General features: G+C 43.1%; 1 protein-coding gene across 1 annotated transcript in view; it reads right to left on the reverse strand.

The window, feature by feature from the left end:
• Positions 1-742: 742 nt before the first annotated feature.
• Positions 743-12,334, reverse strand: part of LOC309595283 (uncharacterized protein) — a 61,369-nt gene continuing 49,777 nt past the window's right edge. The window contains exons 14-18 of the mRNA XM_082322048.1: positions 7,018-7,271; positions 6,590-6,871; positions 5,172-5,867; positions 4,526-4,748; positions 743-3,538 (exon numbers count right to left, since the gene is read on the reverse strand). Of these exons, the coding sequence (XP_082178174.1) occupies positions 3,401-3,538; positions 4,526-4,748; positions 5,172-5,867; positions 6,590-6,871; positions 7,018-7,271 (1,593 nt within the window). The 3' untranslated portion in view covers positions 743-3,400. The remainder of the gene's footprint in view (positions 3,539-4,525; positions 4,749-5,171; positions 5,868-6,589; positions 6,872-7,017; positions 7,272-12,334) is intronic.

Consider the following 12,334-nt stretch of genomic DNA (forward strand, 5'->3'; position numbering starts at 1 on the left):
CCATTTGCATTCCCAAAAGTTTTCTTTCCCTATGTAGCAATTGTTTCCTAACGCCATCTCCAGTGTTTTCCTTGTGGAGCATTGAAGCAAAAGGTTCCAGTTTTCCCCCAAATTTGACTGCCAACTTTACATGGTCAAAACAAAACATTACACAAAGAACTTCAGAAACACATTTTCAATTCTTTATTTTCCACTGAGTTAACAGCCCACTCCAATAAAACAGCCCACTCTCCCCCAAAAAAGAGAGAAAGCTCCTCCATTCTCAGTGTACTTTTTGAAACGTTCTGGAACTGGAGAACAGTGAAATACACAACAGCAGCGATACCATACTTGATCAGAAACTTAATTCAATATGACCAAACCATTCCAAGATTCATCCTCTTATTCTCTAACCTTTTACAAACTTCTGGATTGTGCATTCTCCCTAACACAGGACTCTCCTTATACCTGACTCTTTGCTTTGTTATCACTCACAAAATCTTTATTCAAAGTACATACCTGCGCTCAGAACCTAAAACCAACAACCCCCCGTGAAAACCTCCAGGTTCTGCAGTAATACAAACCCTTTAGCAATAACTTAAAATTCATACCTTAAGCTTGGTTTTGTGTTCATGCAGCACTCTCTTCCACAAGGACGCCCCCAGCACTGTGCTGAACAGCTGCTAATTGTGTAACAAATGTGTAATGCACTACACCTGTTAACACAGTGATCCCCCCCCCCTCCCCCCCCTTAAGGGTGAAGTTTGCCCATTCAGGGGATCCACTTTGGTAAAGTCCCAACATGTTGAATGCCATCAAAATACAGACCCAGAAAACTGCCTCAGCTTCACAAAGTGTAGAGAGCAAAAGTAAACCTTAAAAGCATCACGGAAAGAGCATAATTTTAGTTAGCATAAGAGAATGGTCAGCAGAAGCCTACATTGAGCTAGATTTCAGTAATCTAGAAAACAAATTCTTAACTGTGTAGCTTTGTGTAAATTCCTTTAGCACAGAAAAGCTAGCATGGAATAACCACACAGAGTGACTTGAAAGGCGTGACAGCACAGTCAGTACAGGGACAAGGGTGGTGATCTTCACGAGGGGGAGAGATGCAAACAGGCGTGGAATTGGTAACTTGTGCTTCAGGCAACAGCAAAGGGAAAGCCAATATGCTTCTGAGGCCTCTCGTTCTTAACCAGTACAGCAGACTGAAATAATGGGAGGACTGATGACAAGACCCAGCTGGACAAGCTGGTGGTAGCATGGACAATGGTGATTCGAGAGATGAACTGCATCCACAAGGGAAGAGCACTCCGCTGGCCTGCGGAGTAAGAGCCACGCGCTGAAGCGAGACACTGAGGGCAGAAACACATAGAACAGAGGGATCAGATGGATCATCAGCATGGATGCTGAGGGATGAATGTGAATGACGGAAAGTGTGCCAAAAAGTAGTGCTGACAAGGACAAGCGATGGTGAGAAGCTGCAAGGATGAAGCAGGAGCACAGAAAAAACAAACAAACAAACAAACAAACAAACAAAAACGGGATAAAGCTGTAAAAAGGAGGCTATAAGGCTTGGAAGTGGCAAACACCTGCACAGTCTGAAACCAAAATAGGAAATAAGAAAGGAAAGCCTTAGTAGGAGGGCAGCTGCGGCAAAAACACAAGGACATTCAGTTTTCTGTGACATATTCAAGTGACTGAGGCATGTAGAAGGTGCCCAGGTGCACAGCTGGCATTTAGATAGAGTTACAGAAAGTAAGAGAAGACACCAACGGCAGGAAGATGTGTGACACGTGGCAGAAGTTAAATGCAGATACAGAGAGCGATATGTCTTATGAAAGGGAATGGGTGGTGCAGGGATGCAGAATATGAACTTGCTTTAGTGACGGGAGGTAAGACTTAGGAAGAAAAAGGAAAAGCAGACAGCTGATGAGAAGCCAATGAAGAAAGAGAACAAGAAACCTGTGAGAGGAAAGGGTACGGGAAAGAGGCATCACAGATGAGCAACAGATGACCTAGTCAAAAAATACCACATAGCAGCTTCGCAGCAGTTCCCCCTGCCAGACTGCACTGCCAGGGTACGGACTGTGCCACAGGGACTGCCTGGCAGAACTTGTGGAGCCGTTGGGAGAGAGCTACTGCCTGCTAGTAAAGTGCTGTATGCACTCAAGAAGTGATAGAGACTTTCATCTCCCATTTCTAGATGGCATCGTGCAGCTTTTTGAATGACTCACACCTGGAGCACCCTTGATTTCCAGAGTCGCCATTCCTGCAGGAGTATGTACACATCCAGGGAGAGCCTTGCACACGCTACTGTTGCAGTGTCTCGGAAAACAAGCGGTGCCGGGCTATACAAGGAATTTCTGAGGTTTGTTTTTTAGAACTGAACTCATACTAGGGCTGGAATATCCTAGTCAACAGTGGAATATCATTGTGAAATATTTCTCAGGTGTGTTCCTTATCTTTCAAAATTCATATTAAAAGGCAGAAAATGTTATTGTGAGGAAGAACTTTTTTTCATCTTCAACAAAGAGCTAAAACTGCAAAATACACAGAACGTTTTATCCAAGAAAACCAGAGGGTGGATCTCTTAATTTACAGTATCAGGCTATGAAAAAATAGTATTCCAAAGTATGAAAGCAATGTACAAAAATATGGAAAGACACCAAGACCTTTAATAAAAATATGAAAGTCTTCAGATTAACTTGATCTCTTCATGTGCTTTGCAGTAATCACTAAAAATGGAACAGCAGAGCCCCTTAAAGCCCAAACAGAATTTGAGTTACAAAATACCTTGAAATTCTTAACCTATTTATTACAACATAAAGGCAGAAAGTGTTAATTTAAGGTGCAGGCACAGAAACAAGTTCTCATGTGATAAGAGGCTAACTTACAGCCTAACTATCACATATTTATTGTAGCTGTCCGGGCATGTATTTTCACCATATGGTAAAAGCAAAATAATCTTAAATAGATAAAAGAAGTATCTCACATTTATACAAGACAAGAGCTTTCATACATGCGAGCAGTTCACAGGCATCTTAGCTTACTTTACGGACATTTGTGCCAATGCCCTTTGCAATCACACTTCTGTGCAGAAGAAACCTCTTGTAGGTGAGTCATCACAGCCTGCAAAAGTGTATTAAGGAGCTCACTTTGCTGTACCTGAAAACTACAGGGCATTCCACAAGGATTAACTGCCCCAAGTGCTCAAAACAGTCCCCAAACAACACTGGGGTTACCACTTAATAACACTTATATTCATGAGGTTTATATTGAACCCTTCCCATAGCTGTAATGTTAAAATTTTAAGAAAAAACTGGCTAGATCAAGCGTTCTCAATATTGAGGTTTGGGTTTTAAGAAGTACTGCATAAAGATCAGTTATGTGGCTCATCCTCAGACGTCTCTTCTTGAATTCAGTCCTCTGCTGAAAAATAATCTTCATCTCTCACTTCTCTGTATTGCATCGAGGCCTCCCCCTCTGGTTCAAACCTGAGCATTTTTATATTCAATCTCTCTGCAAGCTTCTGTGCTGCAAGCTTGGCTTGCATTCCCTATGCAGAAGAAAAAAAAAAAAGGACACAGTTAGAAAAAGTGTTCATTTATCATTTTTATCCTCATCATGAAAAAAATAATATACTAAAGTATAAACTTGACATAATAATATTAGTAATTCCAGAGTGGGCTTAATTAAAAGTTTTAGTAACTAGCAAAGAAATTTCAGGTTTCTTTTCATACTTAGACATAACTGTGCTATTAATATTTGAAGACCTTTTTATAAGAGTTGAAACTCCCCACGTGGCAGTCCTCGCCTGTGATACGCTAATGTCAGCTTTAATAGAACAAGATCAGCCCAGGTAAGAGAGCAGCTGTGCACAGTAACCATGTAGCAATAGCAATGCTTGTCTTTCAGCAACCTCAGCAAAAAATCTGTCCCCATTTTCCAAATAAGTTACCTCCCTTAAAGTGCCAAGATGACTAAATTAGCAAGTGCTTTTAAAACAATAAGCGGCAACAAACACTTTTACAGTAGTGTCTCATTTAAACATTAGTTTAGCACCACCTGGCAAGTCAAAATCAAAATCCATCACAACAGAATTTGAAGAACCTCAGAACTCGGACTCTTCAGGCACAGCATTAATAAAGGCAAACACAGATACCTGCATATTTTAAGACTAACAAATACTGCTAGGCCTTCATTTATGCAAGGGCCGAAACCACTTTAAAGACTAACAGGTAAGGTATACATTTAAATTTCTACTCAGAGGTGAAGTGAGTGCAATGAGGTTAGCATATCAACACACAAAGAATAACACTAGATTTTGTTTAATGCAAGAATAACAGTTTCAGAAGGGATTAATACATTATTTAATTATATCATTAAAAGAATCGAATACAAGAAAAAGTGCCTTTCCTCAAAGTCTGCCCATCTCAATTTCAACATCAAATTCATCAGTATGAAAAGATCCCCTTATGCTTTCCTTTTTTAGGAGCGATCCCAATTACATAATTACTTTTCAAACCAAATCTTAAATTTGTACCTCATAAGCTTCTTTTTGCTGTATCTGAATTGCTATGGACTCCTCTATGGATAACAGCTTAGCAGGGGAATGGTGAAGTGGTGGCAGCCGAGCTGCTGTGATGTCGTTCAAATGTTTCTTATCTCTAAGTCGTCTTTCTTCAGTAGTAATTGGAGAGCCAAATCCCCCAGGTGACTGACTGGATGAGGAACCATGCGATGATCCACTCTGCTCTCCTGATAATCTGGAAGAGATAAAACATAAAAGTTGTGACCCAAATTTGCAGCACAAGGTTGAACAACTTCAGTTCCAAAACTTGTTATTTTCAACATGTGAAGAGTTGAAAAGAAATCTGAAGTGTTGTGACACCATAAACAAAAAATAAGCAGCGCTCAGAAAAACTAAAAAGTTTTGCCAGTGGTTTAATAGTTTTGTAGCTTAAGCTATGAAACTCTATGAAGATTCATGACAATTGTTTCACCGCTCAACATTGAGATTCTGTGGCAGTTAATGCTAAAGAGCCAATACATTAACCTCGCCTGTCACATGACTTTAAATCTCTTTAATCGCCACAAGAAAATAAACCCACCATGCCTGTTCTGTACCTTTTCCAATTTTATACAAGTCAATTATTTCACAAAAGGCTTTTCTATTCCATAATACTTACACATTTGTTTTAAATTTGCTTTTTTTTATGACTGGGTTTTTGGCTCTAGACTCTAGAACTTCAATATAATGTGGTGTCTTGGGGTGCAGGCTTCCAAAGATATTGCCCTTATGTTTAGCCACATTCTGCTCTTTTTCCAATACTTTTTCACTATCATCCCCATCTACAATTGTAACTTTTTGAAAGGCATCAACCAGCGCGTCTTTGCTGTTGTCCAAAGCAGCTGTATGTTCTGTACCATTCTCAGCATTGCTCCGAGATACCTGCCGATCATTTTTCAGATGACTGCTTGTGGCTGCCTTGGAGACGACTTCATAGAAAAGATTCTGATCTTTTGTAACAGTCTTTACTTTATCGTTTTTCCTCTGATTCCTTTGATTTTCCAGAGCTGTATTTGTGGCATCTTGCTCAATACATTCTACCTCCTGCTTTTGAGAAGAAATCTCAGAAACTTCTTTAATATTAGAGTTTTCATTAAAGACTGAGGAATCTTCACAGTTTAGTGTGTCCTCATTTAGGATAACTTGCTGTTTGCTTGTATTAATCTCCTCTTGTTTCACCTGAAACTCCAACCTGACAGCAGATAACAGCTCAGCCGTCCTTGCCAATTCTTCCTCTTGTAAAATGGCAAGCTTCAGCTTTTCAGCAAAATCAGAGATCTTCTTACCCTTATCTGGAAGCCTAGCAATGAATTTCCTAAGACAAAAAAAAAAAAAAAAAAAAATTATTTAACAGGGTATAAACAATCCTATTTCAATCTGATATACAAAACAGTTTTATTAGAATAGCTAACGTGGCAGGTTTCTCATTCTACCATTAAATTTCTTATTTACACTGCAGATCTCTGAAAAGTGGCAAGACGCAAAGCACCTGCAGCCTCAGATATATACAGCGATAAAGCAACTATTACATCTTTCTCTGCGCAAAGGTGTACCCGCTGCTCTGAGAAGGGCAGCGTACACCTATCATTTAGTATTTCCATCCAAGTGGAGTACTCAGATTTTCCTGTCCGTGTTCCCAGAAATAACCACAGGGTTGCTACTGCGAACGCCCAGGGGCTGTAAAAGCGCGCAGAGGTGCGTAACCGGAGCGATGCCCCGCGGCTGTGACCCCGACAGCCGCGGCCGCGGGGCGCTGCGCGGCCCCACCGCCCAGCGCAGCGGCAGAGAGGCCGCAGCGAGGCCGGGCGGGGACAGGGCCCGAGGCGGGCGCAGGGGGCGGCGGCCCCGCGCCCTGCGGGGAGCCCCGCATCTCCGGAGGGCGCCGCCGCTGCGGCAAAAGCTGGAAGCCCCTGCGAGGCTCACGCAGCTTCACCAGCCCCGAAGGGGGCTGAACGAGAGGAGGCGGCCTGGGGGGACGGGCGCAGCCGGCGGGGGGCCTGACCCGCTCCTCGGCGCCCGCGCTCCGCCTCTCCTCACCGGTCCGCCAGCAGCCGCTCCTGCCGCCTCAGCATCTCCCGCAGCTCGGGGAGGCTCCGGCCCCGCAGGCCGCCGCCGCCGCCCGCCGCTGCCATGGCGCCCCGCGCCGCCTGCCACCGGGGCAGCCGCCCGGGCCCGGCGCCGCCGGCGCCGCTTCCGCAGCTCCCCGGCGACCGCCATCTTACCGGAAGCGACGGCAGGGCGGCAGGGCCCGACTTGGTCGGTGCGCGAAGCCGAGGCGGCGGCGGCGTGAGGCGAGGGCTCCTCCGCCCGCCGCCGCCCCTTCACCTCGGGGAGGCGGGCGAAGCGCGGGAGAAACCGCCCCGAGCGGAGGACGGGGAAGGGGGCGAGGCGGGGAGGGCGCAGCGGCCGGCGGGGGTGCACCCCAAGCGCTAGGGACTCGTTGCGATCCGCTCACAGCGGCCTACAACGCCGTCAGGCGTTGGCTTTCTGTCGGCTGAGGCAGCCGTTGCGTCGGGCGAGAGGCGCCGGCGGCGGCCTCCCCGCAGGGCGGCTCGGGCCCCTCCCGCGCGTCCGGCATCGAGCCTTGCGTCGCGACATCCTTGTGACAGAAATCCACGTCGCGCTCAAGACACTTCCCATTCGCCTGGGTGTGGGAAGCTGTGCGCAGCAGAGGCAGACGGCTGTTGCTGAACTCCGCACTTGTAGCGTGCTCAAAAAGCTGCAAAAGCTTAAATGTTTCTTGCATCAATTATTTTGCATTTTCATTGACGACAGCTGTGCCGTTTCCACGTGTTTGACTAGCTTTTAGCAGAGGATCCATTCCTATTTAGGACTCAAGGTTTAATTTTCAGAGATCTGTTAAGAGTTTTCTTTACATGGCATCTATTTTTTAACGTGTTTATGTATGATACTGAATATAGAAATTCAGACTGTAATATAACGTTGGCCTGCTCACTGCAAATTTCCCTAACTGATACAAGTGGCACGAGCATGAGTAAGTCTACTCCATCTAGTAGAAACAAGGCCATCAGCTGAACGGTAGTTCCCAGGTGGCAGATGTCAGCCTTTTAAAGTTGATCCCAGCGGAGAGTTCTTGATCCAAGTAATAGTGAAGAAGCACATTTCTCAGAGATTGTTAAAACAGTTGTTTTATGAACAGGATGAGCAGAGGGCCTACCCCGGAGGGACTGGAGGAGGAAGCATTTTAAAATGGCTGCCCGCCCCTTTGTTTGCTCAGCTGGAAGGTGAATGGAAAGGCTGAGGGCCAGGGGAAATGAGATTAATCAAGTAGGCAGCTACCCATGGAAAAAAATACCACGCTCAGGGTGAGAAAAGCCAAGTGAGGAGTTGAAGAGACCATTTCACTGTCTGTTATGCACAACCTGGATAATCTCCCATGGAAAATCCCTCAGGGAGTTTTCCCTAAGAGCTCACGGAGAGGAAATCACTGCGTTTTTCTCACCAGGACGTCACCCACTGTTATAGGACACAAGTTCTCTGAATTGCTGCCTCTGTAATACACGCTTGTTATGCCATGTATGTAACATTTCTGCATCTTGCAAGAAGGAACACTTTATCTTGCTTTTTGGCAGCTTTCTCCTGTGCAGATTGGAGAAAGGGGGAAGGCCGGGCATGGAAACAGCACTGCTTCTGCCCACGTGGAAGGGAGAGTCTGGAAGGAACGATCTCATTAGACCACTGCTCTGCATTTACGTGATTGTGCTGGCTTTGGCGGGGGTAGAGTTCATTTTCTTCACAGTAGCTCGCATGGGGCTATGTTTTGGATTTGTGCTGGAAACAGTGTTGATAGCACAGGGATGCTTTAGTTATTGCTGAGCAGCGCTTACACAGGGTCAAGGCCTTTTCTGCTTCCCACCCCACCCCACCCGCGAGTGGGCTGGGGGTGCACAAGAAGTGGGGAGGGGACACAGCCGGGACAGCTGACCCCAACTGACCAAAGGGCTATTCCACACCATATGACGTCATGGTCAGCATATAAAGCTGGGGGAAGAAGGAAGGGGGGGACGTTCAGAGTGACGGCGTTTGTTTTCCCAGGTAACCATTACACGTGATGGAGCCCTTCTTTCCTGGAGATGGCTGAGCACCTGCCTGCCAGTGGGAAGGAGTGGATGAATTCCTTGTTTTGCTTTGCTTGCATGTGCGACTTTTGCTTTACCTATTAAACTGTCTTTATCTCAAACCACGAATTTTCTCCCTTTTACCCTTCCAGTTCTCTCCTCCATCCCACTGTGAGGGGAGTGAGCGAGTGGCTGTGTGGTGCTTAGCTGCCGACTAGGGTTAAACCATGACAATGATGATGATGATGGTTCATCTCAGTTCAACTGCCGTTATTACATGTACAGAAAAGTAATGCCGGTATTTACAGCAGGTTTCAGCTTATGTGCTAAACTGCATAAACACAGAAAAATAGAGCAAAAAATTAAGAGAATGAAGTCCTAATAACATGACTGCTGGGAATCATGATTGACCATTCTGTAGCCTCACTTGGAATACCATTCACCAAGTCTGTATTTGTCCAAGGTCATTGGGAAGGAATATTGTTCATCTTTACAGTTCAGGAGTGTTAAGTTTTGGAATGCCATCGTCTGTTTACAGGTAACACACAGTTCCAGAATGATGAACAAATAGCTGAAATTTGGAAGGAGCCAGAACAAATATGTTCTTGTTTATGGAGAGATGGGCAGCGCCTAGATACAATACAATCTAGATTGTATTAATTTAGATACAAATGTGAAGAAGGAAGAATAGATTTAAGCTTTCTCAGTCAAGGAGCCGAAGTATGGGGCACTTGTGGGACTGAGGAAAATTACATGCTGAGGCGTTGCTTGCCCTGGGGCAAAATACAGGTGTGTAGGAAAATCCTCACTAGCCACACTCTGAACATGAGTAATCAGCATCCAGCAATACCTACTGCAAGTTTAGTCTTAGGACTTCGCTCTTGCTTAGGCACAGTAATATTGTTATTGTGTTCCTCAGAGCATGCTTGGCCTTTTTGATGAGAGGTTTTGTTTTTCATCACTTTCTTGAATATTTTGATCAGCATTCATGTGAGCTAAGTATATAACAAAACTGGCATTTTTATTATTTCTTACATATGGGCTTTCCTGTGTTTCTCACTTAGGGCATTATCTCAAGAGTTATTAGATAGTTTTCAGTCAGTCTGTTTTCTGTCACTAGATATCTAGAGTTAAATATAATTTATTCAGCAATAGCATAGCTAGAATTACTATGCAATTTAGTATTATTTCTACAAGAAAATTAAATTAGTAGAGTGACAATGAAGAAGAAAATCAGGTACACTAACAAAAAAGAATAAACTGCATGAAAAAAGCAACTCAAAGCAAGATGTGACCCACGAGTATTCATCTTTGTATATAGTATAGCTAAAAAAAAAGGTATTCAAATAAATAAGTAACTAACTTATTCTAGCATAGATTTTTTTTTTAATGGATTACACCAGTTACAAGGAACATTACAACAGACATTTGTGCCTGAACTTTTAGTATTTCTGTTTTATCAATGCCAGTTACGACTAAGCTGATGTATTCTAGTCATACGACATTTTGGGGGAGATGGCCATGAAGTACTAACTGGCTGAATTTTCTCAGGTGGAAAAATTTCCTCTCAGAATTATCCGAGTCTGCCCAAAATTGGTATTGAAAGTAAAACTAACACTCTTGCTTCTTTTCTGTTAAAGGTATGATTTCCATTGTCCTTTTCTCCTTTCTTCAACTTTATGTTACTCCTTTTCACTAGGACAAGGGGCAAAAGAGACTTTAAAAAGTAGGTTTTGAGGGGGGAAGAAACTACTTTTACAGTTTTTCTGCTCCTAGGTGGAAATATGGAGGGGCAGGAGGAGAGGAATCGAGCCACACGTACAAAATAAACCACCCCCAAAATAACAGAAAAAATGGTATGACTATTTGGAATTAAAATGAATAACTTTAATTTCATTTTCAAAAAACCCAGAAAATTTTTCTAAGCAGCATGATGCACCTTTGTATTAGTTGATTTTATTTTCCTTAATTTAAAGAAAATAACTCCTGCCTTAACCTTATTTCTCTAAAAAAAACCCCAAACACTTTAAAAGCAATCCTATATATACTTATACCTATCAACATACTGGTTTACATATGGGAAGCAACTGTCAGATTATTGTAGTATGCCTACACACCACACACACCTGTACAGAATATTGTCACCTCAGCCATGTTCACTTCTACATATTTTCTCTTTAATCCACCAGGTCCCTTTTTCCCTTGAAAGTTTTCACATACCTTAAGTTGTAGATGGCTGCTGTCACCTTGTTTTCCTGTGTTTCTTCCATGTTCTAGTGCTTGAGGTAGGGCTGGAAGGGCCTTAACTCCTCGGGTCTCTGAAGCACATTTCTTCTTTTACACATGCAAATAGCCCCAGGTGCTGAACGGGAATGAAATAAAATGTAAAAGTGGAGTGAAACTCTCAGCACGTACACCTCCATTCTGCGGAGCAGGGATTTCCCGTACAGAATTACAGACTTAACAATGTGGAGAGAACTTACTTCTTACCTATTTGCTCATCTGTCAGATGTCAAAACAAGGATTTAAAGCCTCTCCGAAAAGCATTAGTATCCAGCTCCCAGAATCCTGTGTTGTAGGTTCAGCAATGAGCATTGCTGATCTCAACAAGATTTTATGAGGTCCTTTTGGCAATCTGTACTGAATACACGTACACAGGGAAGCATTACTCAAGTAAAAAACTTCACATTCTTCAGCTGAGCACTGCAAACCAGTAACACCGTGATTGTCGTGTTTGCATGACCTCTTCTTATTTAGTTGACATGTAGATTGTTTCATTGTGACAGTCTTACAGATAAATACCTGTTATCAGTGAGTGCATGCAAACTGTAAAAAAAGATGGGCCACGGTCATCCCAGTCTCATCATGCTGAAGCCTGGAGAGCATCGTCCCAGATGTATTCAGATGTTATCTGTGGGATCTGAAGTTGCTGGGATTTTTTGCAGGAGCTGCGCTGCCCAGTTCTTGTTTATCCTGTGTAAGTCAATAGTTCTTTATTTCATAAAAGAGTTCATCTACTTTTGTTACTTGGCTTTAGGAAGAGTCTTTAGTCTTTAGCAAGGGAGTGTCTTCCTGTTCTCCAGAGCCCGTTGCCAAAGGAAACACTGACAAGAACATCAAGGCTCCAGAGGAACTGCTTTCGCATTCATACATGTTTTGAACAAACAAGATTGTGTAGATTAAGAGTTTGCAAGGTTTTAAGGTAAGTTTATTTCTAAATGAATGTTGACACAACAGAATAGAAAGTTTAAATAATACAATATTTATTGCAATTTATCCTTTTCAAGTCCTACATACAGGCTGTATTAAAAGCATACAACGTAACTGCATTATTTATACAGCGTATATGAAAACTGTATCCCAAAATACTTTCCAGAGTATCTGGAATAAATCACAAAAGAATACTTACCACGGTACAAACGTAGTCATACAATTGACTTACATTTAGTGCACTTTCTGGGACCTATCTATATGGCTTTTATTGATGTTTACGGAAATTTTACTGGTTTCTAATGTTATAGTACTAATTAATCTCAAATTGACAAAATTTATACCGAAGTGTTACAGTCTTTTCAGTCAGATTTGTTATTATCTATGCTAATTTACATTGCTGCCGATTTGACTGGAAAGCTCTGCGTTTTCAGGTAACACAATTATATAAATACTGCTCCTCTCCTGTTCTTCACAGTTACCGAATTTAGAC

This window comes from Platalea leucorodia, assembly GCF_965183815.1.
Source record: "Platalea leucorodia genome assembly, chromosome: 9".
In the NCBI taxonomy this organism is placed as follows: Eukaryota; Metazoa; Chordata; class Aves; order Pelecaniformes; family Threskiornithidae; genus Platalea; species Platalea leucorodia.